We start from the raw sequence: 20,834 nt of genomic DNA on the forward strand, positions 1-20,834 counted from the left end.
GTTTCTACCAAAAAAAAGTGTTACTAGTTTTTGGCCATGAGTTCTCCCATGTGTCATTTCTTCCCATATGAACCAAAGTCAAGCCACAATACAGGAGCCAACAGCAAAAAGTTCCACAGCCATCATGTGAAGCCAGACTGGCTTTGTGGCTTTACTTGTAGTTAGAATTCAGAACATACATTGACAGACAAACAGGACAAGAGCATGTTTTCAGGACATACCCACCCTTGAGAACATACTTAAAGTGGCTTATATATACACATTAACTTTTCATTAAGAGGAAATGGAGCACATAAACTAGATTGTCAAGCACTTCTCTGATCTATGTATGAATTAGTGCTTGTTCTGTTACATTGCACTTACACTGACCATGTGCATGGATATATTGACCGGCCTTTGTAGAAGCCTGGGTTTGGAGGACACAGCATGTAAGGTTAACTGAATTACTACTACTTTTACATTTCCTCAGATAGTGGTATCTGTTATGGATGACCAACATTAAACATCTGAAAACAGAAAAGCCAGAAGAATGCATTCTTCTAGCCGTTCTTGTCATGACTCTACAATTAGACACACTGGCAGTTATGAGTGCATGTCTACATCAGGCATGTTAATATTACTTTCATACAGCTAGGTATCGATTTTCATCTGGTTCTTTGGAATAAAGTAAGTGTTACGTAACATGCACTTCCTTTCTTACTCTCAAGCAAGTATGCAGTGGTGTAATTCTGACAGACCTGGAACAAATGAGGCAGAAACTGTTTAAAACGTTATGTTCAGTATTTTCCCTCCCTAAAAAAACCCCATCTCACCTCTTGTGAGAGATGATTTTAAAAAGTGATTTTGTGAAAGTGATTTTAAAAAGCCTTCACTGTCACTAGTAGAAATGTTCTCCTCTCTTGTTTAGCTCACATTAAATAGTGTGGAGGGAAAGGAAGTCTACCAGAAGAGCTCTAAACACCACATGTCAGATGCAATGGTTCCAATGAGAACTGTATTACATGCTTACCTGATTAAAAAAGCAAGCCATCTTAAACAGCACACTAGCTATTCAACACTGCATATTTGTAAACAGTAAATTTACACATAACTAACATTTGACAGAGATGCGGAGTTACGTTGATCTCAAAGCTTTCTCATCCTCAACTAGACTTTGCAGCACCAGTTTTTCAACAAGACTTCCTTTACAAGTTCAATCCTAGCTTTTCATCAGACGCAGTTCAACGAGAAAGCTGAACTAGGAGCTAATCCTGAACTAAGAGTTTTCTTAAAACTTAATCGGACAATTAATAGAACAGGTTTTCCCAAAAGGGAATTTAGCTAACACATTTAAATGCAGGAACATCAGCAGAAAACCTTGTAATCTGCTTGCAGATGTAGTATTAGTCATCAAGAAGATGGCGAACCTGTATCTCGGAAGCACCATGTCAGATGGCAAATTGGTTCTCAAACCACTGATAAACAGAGTATTGCATTTAGACCAGATTCCAAAGTGAACAATTCTAGATTAACATTCTCTTCAACACACCAGTTCTGTAGGCAAAGATATATCTATCTTTTTTCAAAAGTGGTGTAAATCCAGACATAGGTTTGTCACTTTGGTGAGAACTAAGTTCTACAAGTTGTGACCAAAGCTGGCATTTTTTCTTACTTATCTCCTTTCCAGTAGAAAAGTAACTTATACACTTCAAAAAGATAAAATAAAATAAAAGTGGAATGAGCCACTTTGATTATGACTAGGACACATAATATGGCAATTTTGTTGGGGGGGGGAAGAAGTGCTTTGTCTTAAGTGAGCAACTGCTAGCCACCTTAAGACACTGTATTTGGAAGTTGCAGATGGAAAATGGGTATGAAAGCAATTCAAACGCAGGAAATGGATTCTGCCTCTATTGTATTGTACTAAGAAGCTACCATTTATATTTTAGATTAGGGCTGGGCTTTAGGAAGGCATGATCCATTACAGTAAGGAAGGAACTGATTTCAGTATGGATGTATTTGTCCAACAAGCACACAAGTATGACATTTAAAAGTGCAGATTAAACAAGACATTCCATACTTCACGTATCTATTTTTATTTATTGTAAGGTAAAGGTTCTCCTTGACATTTAGTCCAGTTGTGTCCGACTCTAGGGGGCGGTGTTCATCCCCGTCTCCAAGCTGCAGAGCCACCGTTTGTCCATATACTGTGTCTGTGGTCACGTGGCCAGTGCGACTAGACACAGAACACTGTGACTTTCCCACTGTGGTGGTACCTATTTATCAACTCATTTTTACATGCTTTCTAAGTGCTAGGCTGGCAGGAGCTGGGACAAGCGATGGGAGCTCACTCCGTCGTGTGGATTTGATCTTACGACTGCTGGTCTTCCGACCGTGCAGCACAGAGGCTTCTGCGGTTTAACCCACAGCGCCACCACATCCCTTTTATTTATTGAACTGGTCAGCAAAATGTAGCACAAGTTGCTGCAGGGTAATTAAGGTCTTGAAAGATAATTATTAGTGATGTGTAAATGTTAAGTGCTTAGTTGGCAATCTTATTTAAGAAATATTTGGAAGAGAACTTTTGTGGCAATATTTGTTCCTGCTTTCTCAATAGCACCAAGACTGGGTTACTAGGATGCCTTTCACTGAGTGGGTGAAGAAATAAAATGCCTTTATCTCTGAATAAGTATCTGAAAGAACCACACAAAAGATAATCAGTTAAAACAAACAGGTTTATCTTCTGGTTCCAAATGTTATTCATACTGGCACTCAAGACAAGCTAGAGAATGACTGGCCATCCACATGCTCAACGAGGGTTCCTTCAATTTATAAACCTGCCACTCACAGCAATACAGAGGTTGCTGACAGTACAAAGTTTTATTTTGTGCCAGAAAAATCCTCCTGCCTTCAAAAAGATGTTAATTTCAATGAGTTGTAATAGAAAGAGGATTAGCCACCTATTCTAAATAGGCCCTGGCATAGCTTGACATTTTGCAGCTTCCTAAATGTGAAACAAAGACCAGTATGTTTATCAAAGGTTTCCACTAAAAACAAGAATGGGGAAAAGCTAGCAGGTTGTCTGAACCAAAGCATTTTTATGAATTCCATCGTAACTCTAGTTCTAAGGATGCCTTTCATAGAGCTATTTGTCTGCCTCTACTAGGAGCAGAATTTATGACGAATGTAAACTGGGACCTCTAGGAAGAAACCACTGCTGCAGGAGAAGTTATTTCCTAATGAAGCAGCCCAAAACTGTTGGGAATGATCAAACCGAGGCAGCTGGAAAAGAGCAAACAGATGTAAGAACTCTCTGTTGGCAACTGGAAAGGGTTCTCGTATATCGTTCCCTCCAAGAGAGAACTATTCACTATTAAAGAGTAACAGGCAGCCATTTCATCTTCTCACTCCAGCCTTGCTTGCCTGAAAAGGAGGAAGAAATGAATCTGTATTTGCTATATTGCTGTCTGTTGAAGGGAAAAGTACCTCCTTGAGTGCTTAAAGTATGTGAAAAACAGTGTTAGTATTACTTGTACAGGCTCTGTGAGTATGCATATGCCAGTAAGAAGAGGTCCACGCATGTTGGTCATTTTTAACATGACTGATTCAATCTTGGTTCCAGTACAGAAGGAAGGTCCAACGTAAACATTTACAGCCAGGATTGGGATTGTATGTGTCTCCAGGTGTAGAACGACAACAACCCCCACCGTTGGCTATGCTGGCATAGGGTAGTGGGAACTGCAGTCTCATATTTGAAGGGGTACATGTTCCCCACCCTTGGTTTACAGGACGCTCTGATGCTACAAACTGCAGCAACGACCGGTCTCACCCTACTGCTAGAACTCATGGACCAAAGGTCATTACGAACTAAAGACCAGTGGCCACAACACAACAAGAGACCGATATATAACATTCTTTTCTTCAGACAAAGAATGAGAGAGAAAAACCTGGTAATATAATAATAAATCACCCCTTAAAGGTGAAGACACAGACAGTGGATTTTTTTTGAGTTGTCCTCTCCTTCCTCAAAACATATTTTCTAGATCAAAGGTCTAGACGGAGACAAAGGGGATCTATAAATGCTTAAGTTCCTGTTATTGGGTTACCCAAAAGTTTCCAAGCACTTCCTTTCTAATTAACGTCAGATGGCAAGAAGGGATTATGAGACTGGTGTTATTTCAGGACCCAAAGTCCAGAATGCTGCATGTGCAAGGAAGTTGGCAGCCATGAGACCATACAACCACCTCAGTTCCCAGCATCTTTTGATGCTGCAGTAACCATGCACATCAACAGATCACTGTAAGACAGAAGTGTGAAGAGCTGGTTATCACTACTAGTAAAGCAAACGTATTGGTATGCCTAGAGCTGAAGATGTGAGCTGCTGCTGATTCTCCCCCTGGTTTAATTAAGATACTGAAACTTCTACCCTTGGCAATATTAATATAGTCCCTTACATTTCAATATAGGTAAAATATTGTCATATACAGTGATAGTATTTATAATTGAAAACTTAGCCACGGAAAAGAGATTTCTATTTTAAACAGAAAAGAATCGTGGTAATTTAACTAAGTTGCTGTTTAATAGTTTAGTGAATTAGGTATCTGGCTGCAGATCCAGAGATGGGAGTTTGACTTTCTTGAGAGAAAAGGCAGCCTTGGGCAAGCTGCATAGCACCATCGTTGTCGTTTAGTCGTGTCCGACTCTTCGTGACCCCATGGACCACAGCACGCATAGCACCATACACCCCACCAAAGAAGAGACTGATAAACCACTTCTATACCTAGTAAACCCTATAAAGGGTGCCCATAATCCAGAATTGACTTGACAGCACATAATTATTAATAATAATTTAACTAAGTACTGCAAATAATGTTTCAGCACCAAGATAAGAGAAATTTAAGCATATTTAATGTTTCTTAACAAAGCCTTGGTGTTTAATGTTAGAAAAACCACATGTAAGAATGGGTTACCTGAGCCTTTTCTGTATTTGTGGGTTTCAGGTGTCTGTATAGTACTTTTTTCACAACATCAGGAAACAAACAAGTAACAACGATGATGATTATGGCAAACCAAGCGGAACCACTGGATAGCAACTGAACAAATACGAAGTACATATCTTGGGTATGCAAAAATGGCCTGAAAAAAAAAGAAGAGACGGAAAAAGGAAAAAGAAAATGGAGGTCAATGAACACACTGAATACAATGAAACTCATTGGGATTGTCCACCCGGTGTAGGTGGGACCTTCAGATAAGATGGTCCCAAACCATCTGTGACACTAAAGGGAAAAAGTAGAGCCTTTAATTGGTCTGCATGCCTACAGAGGTAAGTAAGCAATCAGGGCCCAGAGATGCTAATGCATTATGGTGGAAAATTCCAACTCCAAATGTTCTCCTGGTAATTCACTGCCCATACTTGGTTTTTTAGTTACTTTGAGGAATAACATTTCAATAATGTATTCCGGTGATTTCCAGCTCCCTAAATGTTAATCCTGAGCAGAGACAGAAGCATCATGATTCTAGTGTGTTTTCACTTATATCTATACCTAAATCAAATGTCTGAAATTGTTTTCTAAAGGAAACTTGGTTTCTTGAGATTGTCTAATCCTGACTCCTGCGGTACTTGCAGATACAGCTACTGGAAAACAGAGAAGATGCTTCGAGCCATGTATGGGGGTAGGCAGCAATCCTGGTGTGAAAATGGCCATGTAACTATTATATATCCCGTTTCTCATCTATTAAATACTGGCACATATATTTAAATATTGGCACATATATAGGAAGAATATCTGTTTTGAAAAGAAAATACAGTGGTGCCTCGCTTAACGATTACCTCGTTTAGCGATGAATTCGCATAACGATGTGTTTTTTAAAAATGATATGCATCGCATAACGATGTTTCCTATGGGCAATTTTCGCTTAGCGAAGTTTGGGACCATGCTTCGCATAACGAATGCGATTTTAGGTCCCCTGCTTCACTTAACGATGTTTTCTTTTCCAATTAAAAAAGTGTCTTAGAAGGGTCAAAACCGGTTCTAAATGCTTGGATTCGTTAGAGGACCCCTTAAGTCATGTGCAAACCTGATTTGGCTTTGATCTGACTTTTCATTAATTTTTTGTGAATTTTTTTTTTGGCCCATAGGAACCAATGGACCTGTCAAAATCTGACAGCTCCATGCTTTCCTATGGGGGAGAAAACAATTTACAAAAAATTAACGAAAGTTCAGATCAAAGCCAAATCAGGTTTGCACACAACTTAGGGGGTCCTCTAACGAACCCAAGAATTTAGAACAGTTGCTGAGTCTTCATTAATTTTTTGTGAATTTTTTCTTCCCCCATAGGAAATAATGGAGCTGTCAGATTTTGACAGCTGTCAAAAGTTGGGGGAAAAAAATTCACCATAAATTAATGAAAAGTCAGATCAAAGCCAAATTAACTTTTGCATCCGTTTTAGAGGGTGCAGAAGCTAATCCAAGCATTTAAAACCATTTTTGACCCTTGTATGACACATTTAAAATTGCAAAAATTGACTTCGCAAAGCCATTAAAATGTATTGAGTCAGCTTCAATACATTCCAATGGAGGATACATTGTTTTGCTTAGCGATGTTTCCTATGGGTTTTTTTGCTTAACAACGGCAATCCGTTCCAATTGGAACGGATTAACCGGTTTCCAATGCATTCCTATGGGAAATGGTGTTTCGCATAGCGATGGTTTCACACAGCGATTTTTTTTTTGAACCAATTAACATCGCTATGCGAGGCACCACTGTAAATGGGGGGGAAAGGAAGAGAAAAACATCAAAAAGATAGTTGTGATTGACAGATGATGGAACCTTCAATATATAACAGAAGGCAATATGTATTTACTTCTATTTAACAGGTTGAGAACAGCCAGAGTCCTATTACTGATTTACACTTGTGCAAGGAAAATCACAACTATGTATACACTGTATGTAAGTAGGACTCTGTTAATGAGCAGCAACTTGCTGCCAAGACTTACATGATTTCTCTTACCCAAGTGTAATGCAGCAATAAGATTCTGGCCACCGCAAAGATTTTCTACATAGTTCTTTGCATCAACATGTTTTTGCCCCTATAATCTGAGCAAAAGCTTTGATAGATACTGCTAAAAATGTGTACAGTGGTGCCTCGCATAACGAGCGCACCGTTTAACGATAAATCCGCATACCGATGCGGATTTTGCGATCGCTAATGTGATCGCATACCGATGTTTCCTCGCATTGCGAGTGGGAACAGCTGTTCGGCGGGTTCCAAAACGGCCGCTGGAACACCCAAAACGGCCGCCGGAACATGGGGAAACATCGCAGAACGGTGCGTTTTGGGCCCATTTGGAACGCATTAAACAATGGGTTTTTTTGACCCATTTAGCGATGTTTTGCCATAGCGAAGGTTAATCCGGAACGGATTAACCTCGCTATGCGGGGCACCACTGTATATGAAATATGAAATAATGCCATCTTAGATAAAATTTATCATTAAATTTTGACATTTTTGCCATCTTGGTTTCATACTATACATTTATTGGCTTCACTGTTTTTAAAATTTTGTAATGCTGCCCAAAGTAGACCTTTGGTTTAGATGGGCAGGTAGAAGTCAAATAAATAAATAAATAAATTTTAAAAGAGAGGTTACCTACCTGTAACCATGGTTCTTCTAATGGTCCTCTGTGAATCCACACAATTGGGTTGTTCTGCACCTGCTCAGGACCTCTCGGAAGTTTCTCAAGCTTAAAGATAATTGATTAGTGGGACGTTCCCCCGTGGAACGCATGCTCCAACCACCCAAAGTCCCCTCAGTTCCTGAAAGAGTCCGCTGCTGTCAAAGATCTATTTAAAGAAGACAATGTGATGAACAGAGGGGAGGATGGGCGGGATGTGTGGATTCACAAAGGACCACTAGAAGAACCATGGTTACAGGTAGGTAACCTCTCTTCTTCGTGGTCTCTGTGAATGCACACAATTGGGTGACTGGCAAGCTCACTTACCGGATGATGTGACGTCACCGTAGAAGATAAGTCAAAACAACTCCGCCAAAAGCAACATCGTTTTTCACCCGGATATCAAGATGGTAATGTCTCACAAAGGTCGATGGAGTAGACCATGGAGCTGCACAGCAGATGTGAGGAAGCTCAACTCCACGGTGAAATGCAGCAGAGGTGGATAGTGCTCTAGAAAAATGGGCCTTCAAATATTCAGGCAGTGTTCTGCCTGTCAATTTATATGCCAGTGAGGTAGTTTGAATAATTCATCAAGATAGTTTGAGGTGAAGCTGGAGCACCTTTATGAGGGCGATGGAAACACAGAAAAAAGTTCTGATGATTTTCTAAATGATTTAGTCCTATCAATGTAGAAGGCCAAAGAGTGTCTTATGTCAAGCATGTGGAGCATGTGCTCGAGTGGTGTAGAAGGAGAAGGGAATAGAGTAGGTATATCAACGGTTGATTAAGATGAAATTCAGAGACAACTTTAGGTAAAAACGATACATCAAGATAGAGGGTGACTTTATCTGGGTGAAACTGGAGGAAAGGTGGGTCAGATGTAAGGTCAGCAAGTTCGCAAGCACGTTTAGCAAATGTTATTGCCACGAGGAACGATGTCTTCAGAGAAAGTAATTTTAAATTGGCAGTAGCCATTGGTTCAAAGGGTGGTCAAGTAAGTGCATTGAGGACAAATTGCAAGGACCACTGTGGAAGAGGATGTTGACGTGGTGGGCGGATACTGGAGTCCCTTGAGTCAAAGTTGGGTGGGAAAAAAGGTTAATGGAACTGGAATGAAGCAGCTGGTGGACCACAATAGCAGAGATATAAACTTTCAGGGTAGAATGAGATTGTCCAAGATGAACGAAAAAGGTAAGTATAGTCTTCAAAGAAAAAGGGATTGCAAGTAAGTTGTGGGAGTTGGCAAAGGATAGGAAAGCCTTCCATTTATTCTGATATAGAAGTTGGGTCAAAGGTTTTCGAGCTCGATCAAGTACAGTGGTGCCTCGCATAGCGATTGCTCCGTTTAACGAAGAAATCGCTTTGCGACGATGTTTTTGCAATTGCTTTTGCGATCGCTTAGCGATGGGAAGTGATCATCGCAAAGCCCCCATTTTCGGCCATCTGATCGGTGGTTCAAAAATGGCCGCCAGGTAAACAAAATGGTCGCCCGCTGTGTTGCCTTGCTTTAGAGGCACTGAAAATGGCCGCCCCTATGGAGGATTTTCACTTAAGGTTAGTTTTTAAGCCTATAGGAACGCATTAATGGTGTTTTAATGCTTTTCTATGAGCTTTTTAATATCGCTTAGTGATGAAATTGCTTAGCAGTGATTTTTGCTGCACAGATTAACATCGCTAAGCGAGGCACCACTTTATGTCTCTTATGGTGGGAGTATTCTCCACACTGTCAGGTTCAGAGAGTCTATGTCTGGATGGTAAACTTTCCTGTTGTCTTGGGTGAGAAGACTTGGTATCGAGGAGAGACAGGACGTTTGTCGACATCGACCTCAGGTGGGTGAACAATGGTTGTCGTGGCCACCACACGGCGAGAAGTATGGCATTTGGGCGAAACTGACAAAGCCAAAGGATGGTGCGTTGTATGATTGGTATCAAAGGGAAGAGATAGATGAATTTGTTGTTCCAATCTATCATAAAGACATCTCTGAGTGAGTTCTTGCTGGAACCGGCACAGGAGCAATATCAGTGACACTTGGCATTGGTCTCGGAGATGAAGACATCGATGGATGGGGCACCCCACCGGTGGCACAGGAGATCAAAGACTCTGTCGTCCAATGACCACTCACTGAATGGCTTGAATGGGCCGAGGCCAGGCTGGAATAACATCAGCTGGAGACAGGCCAGTGCTTGACAAGAGGCTAACAACTGAGGCTGCAGCCTGAGCCAGTGTCAAAGTAGGGTCATCTCTATCCAAGATGGAGCCTGGGGCACCTTTAGATGACTCTTCAAGGATCGGTGAGTACTGATTGGGGTGGGTCTATATGAGTTGATTTCGAAGGCTTCTTGGTCTTTTTAGGTTTAGCCTTATCTTTCTTTTTCTTAGAAGAGTCATCAGGACAGATCGGCGTTTTCAACGTGGACATCAAGTTCGATTTCAAAGCCGACTTCAAATGGTCCTTCTGAGGGGAAGGAGTCGTATGGCTTGAAACCAGCCAAGGGCTTTCTTGATGTTCCAGACGTGGAGATGTCACTGGATCCATGGGAGTTGGATTAAGGGATTTCCCCCAGAGGTATGAACAAAGTCTTTGTAGTTGCAGTTTAAGAACGGGTTTAGTAAGTTTTTTACACTCGGGGCAAGAGTGTGTTTGATGCTGCTCTCTGAGGCAAAAGAGGCAATGGTCGTGAAAGTCGGTGAGCGGGATTTTATTCGTGCACAGCACGCACCACTTGAAAGGCCCTGGAGAGGCCATAAAATGTAGGAAAAGGGGGGGAGAGGTAATGGGGGGGTGATGGGCAGAGAAAAAACGTGGGAAGAAGAAAAAATAGATTTGGATAATCTAAAGGGGAGGACGTAGAATAAACAGGGGAAATGTCCAACAAAAGAGATGACTGAAGAAGAAAAATAAAGGAATGATCTCACAAAATACACTCAATTCTCTCTAACGTTCCGAAATAGGTCCAACTAAAGTGGCGGCTAAAAGGAGCTGAGGGGAATTTGGGTGGGCGGAGCATACGCTACACAGGGGAACGTGCCACTAATTAATTATCTTTAAGCTCTAGAAACTTCAGAGAGGTCCTTTGCACAGGCGCAGAACAACGCAATTGTGTGCAGCATTCACAGAGACCACGAAGAAGAATCATTTTTAAAATTATCTTCAACTAGATTAATCTGACATGCCCGCTTTTCTGATATGGACAAAGAATGTCTCAAAGGTTAAATACACAGATAATGTGGAAGGATTTATAAAACAGTTCTCACAAAGAAGGACATCATTAATTTTCCAACAAACTTTTTTTTATCATTTTAATCATATTATTTGTGGTTTGATCATGCAGGAAGGGTGCATAAAAGAATGCCTGGAATCTCTTGTTTGCATGCAGGCAGATGCGTATAGGACTTGCTAGTTCCCTTTTAAGACCTTTGCTTTTTTTTTTCATCAACGAAAAGAAACATCAACAGGGACCACAAACAAAATGTGTGAATTTTATTTATACAATACTCTTTTCACCCTACCCCCAAACAGCATAGCTTGCACCGTCTTTTTTCTAAATAAAGAACTAACAGGTGTGCCTGCACACTTACCAGATAATTCCACCGTAGAACAAGGAGAATACAAAATAAAACACAATGGAACCCCAGGTAACAAAATGGTTTATCCAAGTCCAGAAATGAGTCTCCAAAGCCATCTAAAAACAAAGAAAAGGAAGTTAGCATGAATTTACTAGACGGATAGGCTATCAACAGATTAGGCTTTTGAGAAAGAATGTTTTGGGTTCTACTACTGAAAATGTATCACCAGTTGACAGGATGGTATAAAATGAGCAGATCTCTGCTAATATGCCATTAAGAATGGTGGTGATTGTCATGCTGCAACTTGTGGATATCCTTAAGAGGAATTTTCAATCCTATTTTTTTTCTAAAAACTTGAAGCTGATCTAGAAATATATTACAGTTTTGGGTCAGCTCTTGATCAGTTGTCCCCTCACAAAAAGCCCAACGGACCAATCAGTTCATGGTCAAATAATCACTGAGCCCTTGGGCCAAACAGGTCTACAGATGGGGAAGAAGAGAGGAAAAAATGGACTTACGTATGATGTTTTTAAAGGGTGGGCAGCCGATTCAGACATGAGATATGCCTCAATCAGAGACCTTTTGGACTAGCTTATAGGTCAAACTCGGGAGGTTATTTATAAGATGAGTGAATAATGTAACCTATGATAATTTAAAATATGGGCACATAACAATATCATACAGTTCTACTTCTGTACCTTCATTGTAACTGTTATAACCATAACTGTGAAGACCAGAGTACCAAAGGTCCAATTTCCAAACATCTGAAAATGAAAACAAAAATTAATCGGGTTGATGTTTACTTATCTTTGTATGCAAAGCGAATGCAGCTATAAGCAAGGCAGAACAGGATGAAGGAAGCTCAGAAAGGCAGAAAATTCACTTGTCCGCTTACTACTAGTTCAAAAAGCAAGAAGGAAAAAGTGCAAACTGTAACAGGGAAAAAGGCACAAGTTACAAAACTTTCCCACTGGACAAGTTATCTTCCTCTATACACTACCAGAAGCTCACAGGAACAGATTTAAAGTTCCAAAGAAAACAAGACTACAAGGAAATAACAAACATTATGCATAAATATCCAGCTAATGAGAAATTCTACTGCAGTGTGAAAGCAATTAGCCGCTAATTATGGGAGCAGATGGGATTTCCTTCAATGCAGCATCGTGTGAACATTCTCCGGAATTAAAAAAATAATGGTAGACTTAGAACTTTAGGAACAGAAACTTTATTTCAAGAATTAAAGGTATACAAAAAGACAGTGATATAATCTTTCTTTTCTTTTTTTTTAAAAGTTTCTTTTTAAATAGAACTATTAAGATTTCCCTGAGGAAAAAAACACACACAGAGACCCCAACAGACCAGCATGGACTAAAGAGACTGAGATAGTCAACAAGAGAGGCACTAATGTTACAGCATCTTAATTGTTAAGCATCATAAATTAAAGTTATTAAAGCCATATTAATTCTGAATCTGATTATGAATTACTGAAAAACAGAAGATATTTGCTCTATGTTCTGCCAGATGAATTTAACTACACCCTTTTAACTGCTGCCTCCTTGATCATAAAGACTCAAAAATGTACTCTTTCTTGAAATATTTAAAATAAAAGGAAAGTTTCTTCCGTTTTATTTATGATATCAGACTCACAAGTTTCTAAAATTACTATTGTTTTGCTTGCTTATTTACCATAAAGATGAACTTAGTAAACATTTAAAGGAAATATATACAGCGGTGCCTCACACAACGATGTGAATTGGTTCCAAAAAAATCAACGTTGTGTGAAAACATCGTTCTGTGAAGCACCATTTCCCATAGGAATGCATTGAAAACTGGTTAATCCGTTCCAATTGGAACGGATTGCCATCGTTCAGTGAAAATCCCCATAGGAAACATCGTTGAGTGAAACAATGTTTCCTATATTGGAATGTATTGAAGCCAACTCAATACATTTCAATGGCATTCCGATGTCTCTTTTCCCTCATTTAAAAGTGCCTTAAACTGTTTGAAACCTGTTTTAAATGCTTGGCATCGATAGTCCAGCTTGTGAAAGGTATGCAAACTTAATTTGGTGTTGTTCTGAGTCTTCGTTCATTTTTGCTGATTTTTTAATTTTTCCTCATTGAAATGTATTGGACGGACCGTCCAATACATTTCAATGAGGAAAAATAAAAAAATCAGCAAAACTGAACGAAGACTCAGAACAACACCAAATTAAGTTTGCATGCCTTTCACAAGCTGGACTATCGATGCCAAGCATTTAAAACAGTTTCCTAACAGTTTAAGGCACTTTTAAATGAGGGAAAAGGGACATCGTTATGTGAAAATCCCCCATAGGAAACATCGCTGTGTGAGGCAGCAAATTGATCAGAAAAAGACATCGTTATGTGAATTCATCGTTGTGTGAGGCACTCGTTGTGCGAGGCACCACTGTATATACAGTGGCGCCTCGCTTGACAACGATAATCCGTTCTGTTCAAATCGCTGTTAAGCGAAATCGTCATCAAGTGAATTAAAAAACCCATTGAAATGCATTGAAAACTGTTCAATGCATTCTAATGGGTGAAAGACCTGCTCGTTTTGCGAAGATCCTCCATAGGATGGCCATTTTTCGGTGCCTGTAAAGCGAGGAATTTGTGCTAAAAACAGCGGGGAGCCATTTTGCATAGCGGGCGGCCATTTTTAGAGCCGCCAATCAGCTGTTTTAGAATTGTCGTCTAGCGAAAAATCGGTTCCCGAAGCAAGGAACCGAATTTTCCCCATAGGAACATCGTTTTGTGATCACTATTGCGATTGCAAAAACTTCATCGTAAAGCTGGATTGTCATTTAACGAGGTAATCGTTAAGTGAGGTACCACTGTATATATTTTCCTGGTTGTTATAAAAAAATAACAACCAGGAAAATGTACCAGCTTCCTGAAGGTTTGGGATATGTAACAGCCACTAGTTATCATTAGGTAAAGGTTCCCCTTGACATTTACGTAGTCCAGTCGTATCCGACTCTACGGGGCAGTGTTCATCCCTGTCTCCAAGCCATAGAGCCAGCGTTTGTCCTTAGACAGTTTCCATGGTCATGTGGCCAGTGCGACTGGACAAGGAACGCCGTTACCTTCCCACCGTGGTGGTACCTATTTATCGACTCACATTTTTACATGCTTTCGAATGGCTAGGTTGGCAGGAGCTGGGACAAGCGACAGGAGCTCACTCCGTTGTGTGAATTCGATCTTATGACTACTGGTCTTCTGACCTTGCAGCACAGAGGCTTCTGTGGTTTAACCCGCAGCGCCACCATGTCCCGCTAGTTATCATTAAAGGGACACTATTCCATGGAGGAGAGTAGGATTCTTATAAACATCTAAATAAGTTATAGTTGATGAGGGGGAGAAGCAACCACGCATTAAGATGTTCTGGTCCTGGTTTCATGTTTTCCATGTTTCAAGCCAGTATAGGCAGGCAGCTCTTAAAGCTGCAGAGTTCAGAAGATTCTTCTTCTATTCCAGATAGGTTTAAGCATCAAATTTTTTAACAGGTCAAACAATTATCATAGCAAATTCCACTAAATATGCAAGAGGCTAAGCGCCAAATATGCACCCGAAATGAGGTGCTCAGCCACCATTTATTTTTAAACATATTCAAGGAGAATGGATGCTGCATTCTTTAAACACAGATACAAAAATACAGTATCTGGTGTTTCCATATCTTTCTTCCTACGACACACTCTTACCATTTGCCCGTTAGGTTTCAATACCTGACGACATGCACAGCATGAAAAAGGGGGAAAGGAAACTAAAAGATCAGAACCGAAGTAGAGACAGTGTTATATAGGAGATGGCTATAAAGCCTTCACAGGCCCAGTTACATACAACAACTTTCATTCTTAACTAGCATAAACTAATAGTGTCGCACCACTGGGAAGTTTTCTAGGCAACCTAAAATGAATAAAAGGATGCCATAAAATGTGGAAGAAAGCCTGCAACTGTTAGCCCGGACGATTATCTTGCCACATCTGACGTGTGACCAAGCACCCTCCAGTTCTTGGCAGGCTGATATATTAACCAAGGGTAACTCTCTGGTAGTCTGCCTTTCTCTGCCGTGGCCATGCCATAGGCTGCAGAAATAATAACCGGAGCAACTGTGGGATTGAGGCACTGCCAAGCAGCTTTCCAGTAACATGCCTGTGTTGGAATTGGCAAGAAAAAGTTATGTCTGGAGTTCTGCTGGGAATAATGGGTGGAAATTTCCTATGAATGAGTCAGGAAATATCAGCGGACTCTGAAAATTAAAAAGGTGGTGGCCACTCCCTACAGATCCAAAAAGGATTCTTCTGGTGTCTGATCCAAACACAAACCCAGAATCATTCCTCTCGGTTAGATGTCAACACAGAATTCTCCACTTAGTGGAAACACTGATTGTCTCTAGTTTTAGAAGAGCTGGAGGTTTTAGTCTGTGCCAGCATATCAGGCAAAAACAAAAGAAAAATAAAGAACAAAGAAGACAAAAACGTGGCACCTTAAAGACTTTTATATTTTAATGTGAGCTTTCACGGACAGGTCCACTTCCTCAGATGTAAGAGTGAGACTCCATGGCAAATACAGTAAAGCAACAGACAGGCGGACAAAACCAAACCAAACGGCAAACCTACATAAAGCAACCCTACCCACCCAAGTAAAAAGGGGAACGAACCAATAACGAACACAAACAGATATCTAAATAACTAAATGAGTTATAAGTAATGGAAATTCCCCTCTATGATAAAACTAAGCCAAGGCTCCAAAATGCTACCTGAAGGAGAGAATATCCCTAAAGGCTTCTTCGGATCGTGCTTTTTAAAAAGTAATTTCTTGAAAGTCTGGAAGGAGAAGACTGACATATCTCTGACGAAAGACCATTCCAAAGTGAGGGCACCGTCACTGAGGAAGGCTGGTATCTAGAAGAAGGCTTGCTTGCCTCTCTAGTGTGGCCACCCACAAGAACAAGACTGGAAGGAACCGGTGGAATGAGCAGTAGAGCTTAGGGAGAGACACTCAAGAGGTATCCAGGTCCCAAACCATAAAGGCCTTTATTATGTTAAGACCGAAACCTTGAACCTGGCATTGAAAAGGACATGTAGTCCATGCAGGCAAGCCAGGACTGGAGAGATATGATTGAACTTACACTCCAGAAATCAACCTGGCAGCTGCATTCTGAACCAACTACAGTAGCTTCGTAAGAGGTCAATTTCACTTCTACGCTGTAGAAGAACTTATCTTTAGTATCATGAAACACCGATTATAATATGCTAAACAATGACTGTGCAGCAGAATTATCCTATCAGAAATAACAAACATTAAATCAAAAATTCTAAATCTGTTTTTTTTTAAAAATTATGTTTTATTTTACCTGGCCATTTCCTAGCAAAGACGTGTCTTCTCCCATCAGAAGATATGAGCCAAAGAAGAACACAAAGGCATGAATAAATCCCAGAAGGGTCCAGTAAAGGAACGGTTTAAAGCCCAAGTGGGCATTTTTACTGATATCTCTGTAAGCGAGGAAAGGAAAAGGTCAGACCTTTAACAACATTACCACTACTTTCCAGATAACAAGTTAATTTCTGTTTTAATTCCTTTCCACTGAAACATGCTCCTGTAATTGTATCTCGGAGTAACTTTTAAAATGCTAGGTAACCCGGCACCGAAAATAACCACCTTCTCAGTCACTTGCTATATAATATGCAGAGAAACAAATGCCGATGTTACAAAGGTCAGTGGAGCCAGAAAGTTCAGTAGGGCCAGACCGCACATCTATTGTAATGTATAAGGCATGATGGGCATGGGATAAAAATGGCACATGTTCCCTGTAATGACTCTCTTCCCCAACCTCCCACCAGCATTCCTCAGTCAAATTATTACCGGCTGATCTGATGAATCTGGTAGGACGCCACCATTTGAATAGCCCACTCTTCAATCTAATTAGATGACATTCTCTGAAAAACTCTTTAAGTTAACAAAAGCCGTAATTCTTATTTACGCCAACTGTACTGTCTTAATTGTCAGAAAAGAAACACCTAGATTTCATTTCCCTCCCGAAAAAGGGAAACATCCAGCTGTTCATTGTGGCAATTTTAAGGTGTGTTCGGAACCACGGCACCCTATGAGAAGCATCTTGGGTTTCAAGGCTGCCTATAACCAAGAGAGCAAGGTTTTCCCTATGCTACGTCGCAGCCTGTGAGAACAGCATGTTTATGGTTTATGAAGACTCTGAAAAATGGACCCTATCAACAATATGCTTGCCTTATCCTAGAGACTTTATTTTTTAATTAAAGTGTCTAACACCCATGGCTAGGGGGTCACATGCTGTTGCTGGGCAAGAAGGGTTTGGGACACCCTTTTTAACTCCCTCCATGTCAAGTAACAAGTGCTTTGGCCAGAGATCTGAATCGCTTGCTTGCAGTGGGGTTTTGAAATCAATGCACAGACGACGGGTTCCCTACACTCACTTTCTGTATGCTTCCCCTTGGCCTTTTGAGTCTAGTGCTGTCTGCTCCACCTTGCAAAAGCTCTCCATATTTCCAAGGGTTCCTTCCCGCTGCCTTGCAAACAGAAATATCGGAATTGGAAAAATATCGGAACGGGAAACAGCAGGATTGAACCTGGAATCTTCTACACCCAAAGCATGATCGGTATTTTACCACTGAAGTACTGACCTTAGGATTATTTTCAGTTTTTTTTTTAATCATACGTTTGCTACATGGAAATAAATAACTTGATAGGTTTTAGAAAACTAAGCATTACTGCTTTGACAAAATGGTTTCTAAAACGGCTGCCTGCCTTTCTCTCATTCAGCAGAGGCTACAGTGAAGAAGTGTACCACCTGTCATTTACCAAACATAAACCTTCTCCAGCAGAACATGCTTACCGATAGAGTGTTGGCTTGCTATGTAATACATGAGGGTGCATGTGCTGTTCAAAAAGACTGTACATGAGGACAGGCAGGGAGGTGAAACAAATGTTGTACAAAGTCAGGTAAACACTGTCATATAGAGTCTGGGGGGAGAAAAAAAGGAAGACAAGCAATTAGCACCTTACAAAAAAGCAGAAAAACAGGTTAAGATCCCTGTCCAGCGTGCTCAGCAAAGAGCCATTTGTAATTCAAGCTCTGTTACAACCCAATATATTTGTGACAATCAAAGGCAAGGAAATGTATACAAAATAAATACAAGTACTCCTGTGTCAACTGAAGTTTCAAGCGATAAAAATGGGAAAAAAGAACATTTAAAAATGTGTACAACTCTATGTGAAACCGCACACAGATATTTAAATAAACATGCAAATATAGTATCTATTAGACTCTTTCTTTAAAAAAAAAACACTCTAGTAAAGTGCCCAAATTGATCCTATTTTATCAGAGGAAAGTGTAGCTTAATTCCTGCTTTGACTTTAGGGGAATTCTGTTCATGCAGAATCTGAAGTGTCATCGAAATTTCACGCACAGAGAAACAGAAGGGGTGAGAAGATTGTCTATTGTTCCCCTGATTCTTCTTTATGGCTGTTTTGATTTCAGTTATCAGCTGGCATAAAATGCTTTTGTTCGTTCTTGAGAATCCCAAATGCCAGCCCTGTGCTTTTTTGGTGGTGGTGGTGGTGTGGACTTATTACTACTGCTTTATTTTTTTTTCCTTTTGAAATTTTGCACCCAGGGCAACTGCCCCTGTGCCCCCCCCCACGCTATGTCACTGGAATAAAGAACTACAAAATGACTCTCATTTCCCTGTTGGAGGGCAAAGTATTTTATGGTACTCTGGACAAGAAAAGACAACAAAAAAAATGAGTCTTTGCGGAAAGCAAAATCATGTAAAGTAACACTTTAAAGAACATTAGCGTACTCTACAAGTCTTTTAGCTCATATCATCCTTCGAGGTGAGGAAAATGAACTTTATGGGATTTTATTTTTAATGGAAACATTTCCATGGGAAAAGATATGGAAAATTTCCCATCTCACATTAGTTCCCAATAATAAAGCATTTAGAGGAGTAAATACCCCTGGGGCCTGAAAGCAAAGGATAATGAAAAGCAAGCAACTGATATTCATATACTGTACTGTATGTTTATGGGATCTGGAAGAAAGCCCTTCCCGGACCCCATAACTGGAGAAGCTCACTTCAACTGCAAAGCAAAACCTGTACATCCTTATATATTTTAGAGGATTCTTGAGTCTAAACCCTATCTTTCCTTTTAGGTGTTAGCACTGCCCAAGTACTTTTGATAAAGCAGAAATACTGGTAACCAGTGAACTTGCTCAAATATAGATACCACTTCAACTGTGTGTCTTATTCTGTACTGTGCAGTTCTTGAATAACCCTCGAGGCTATTTTAATCTCTGTTATACTTTGAAAATAAAATACTTCCCAACGAAAATGGAACATTTCATATACACAGTTTTCACATACATTCCGGCAGCTTTATATATCAGAACCCTGAAAGGTAACTCGACTAAAAAGAGGAGAGGGAATACTGAGGTATTTAAAGCTCTGCTACACCGGCCATATTATTCCTGGGTGTTTCATTTTCACATTCTCACAATGGGTGGAGGAATTTCCACAAATTACTTACTTGTTGTGAAAACAAACAAAAGAACTGATATAAAAACTGTGGTGTGATAAAGCACACATTCTGGAAAACAAGAAATGAGAGTTAGGAATATAGGACATCAGATCCTGAAAACAATGTTGAATACTGCAACATTATCATCATTATACTTAAACCTCAAATACTATTCTGACTAGGAATCCACAGGAAAAAGGATTAAACTCTAGTCCAATACAGAGTCTCAAACCTAAATGATAAGCTTATACAGTTATGCCTTGCAAGACGAATGCCTCACGAAAGGAAAAACTCTCAAGATGAAAGCGTTTTGTGATTTTTGGGGGGTGACTCCCAAGACAAATTTTTCTATGGCTGTGCTTCACAAGATGAATAGGAACGCATTAATTAAATCTCAATGCATTTCTATGGGAAACTGCGCTTCGCAAGACAAAATTTTCACAATACAAAACAACTTGTGGAATGAATTATTTTCGTCTTGCGCGGCATCACTGTATACCAGTTTGCAATCACAGGTTATGAGCTCCCCAACTCCCCGTTCTGGGTTGTTCTCTCCACTTCCTAGTTCGTTAGCAACTGCTTCTACAACATGCATATTAAAGGAAACCGTATTTCTTTAAAAGTGGAAAATGAAACAATGGTTATAAATAGGTTTGTAAGCCAGGGATTGGTTTGCTTGTCTGGACATTTTATGCCTTGGATCCTAATGGCAATTTTACATTTGTGCTTATACTTTTCAAAACCACAAGAGACTAGATTGGAAAACAATGAGCTAGTGTAACTCAGTAAAACAGAAGTTCCTTAATTGCATGTTGTCTTATGAAAGTTTAAGAGCAGAGTATCATGCTGAAATCAACCACATACATAGCACTGGGAAAACGTGCTGTAAAATACAATCTTTAGCAATAGATTCTGAAATGATGTGTGTGCTTTACAGTATACTGTTTTAAGTGTTTCCCCCACACTACCATCTACTGTATTTAACTTGAAGAATAGACTATGAAAATAAATCATTTATTGCCATAGCGATTCTCA

General features: G+C 40.0%; 1 protein-coding gene across 27 annotated transcripts in view; it reads right to left on the minus strand.

Annotated features, from left to right (window-relative positions):
* The window catches only part of ATP11B (ATPase phospholipid transporting 11B (putative)), a 109,001-nt gene that overhangs the window by 25,261 nt on the left and 62,906 nt on the right, over nt 1-20,834 (minus strand). For 14 of the 27 annotated variants that reach the window (XR_013543263.1, XR_013543261.1, XR_013543257.1 and 11 more), the window contains exons 23-28: nt 19,809-19,868; nt 18,115-18,242; nt 16,600-16,738; nt 11,922-11,987; nt 11,236-11,339; nt 4,950-5,115 (exon numbers count right to left, since the gene is read on the minus strand). Coding sequence is in view for 16 of the 27 variants with exons in the window: in XM_078389798.1 (XP_078245924.1) it covers nt 4,950-5,115; nt 11,236-11,339; nt 11,922-11,987; nt 16,600-16,738; nt 18,115-18,242; nt 19,809-19,868 (663 nt within the window). In the remaining 11 variants the exon portion in view is untranslated. Of the gene's footprint in view, nt 1-4,949; nt 5,116-11,235; nt 11,340-11,921; nt 11,988-14,944; nt 14,969-16,599; nt 16,739-18,114; nt 18,243-19,808; nt 19,869-20,834 lie in introns of all 27 variants that reach the window. The other 13 variants (XR_013543260.1, XR_013543258.1, XR_013543255.1 and 10 more) reach the window with 1 other exon arrangement.

Source organism: Pogona vitticeps, chromosome 3, assembly GCF_051106095.1.
Source record: "Pogona vitticeps strain Pit_001003342236 chromosome 3, PviZW2.1, whole genome shotgun sequence".
Taxonomy (NCBI): Eukaryota; Metazoa; Chordata; class Lepidosauria; order Squamata; family Agamidae; genus Pogona; species Pogona vitticeps.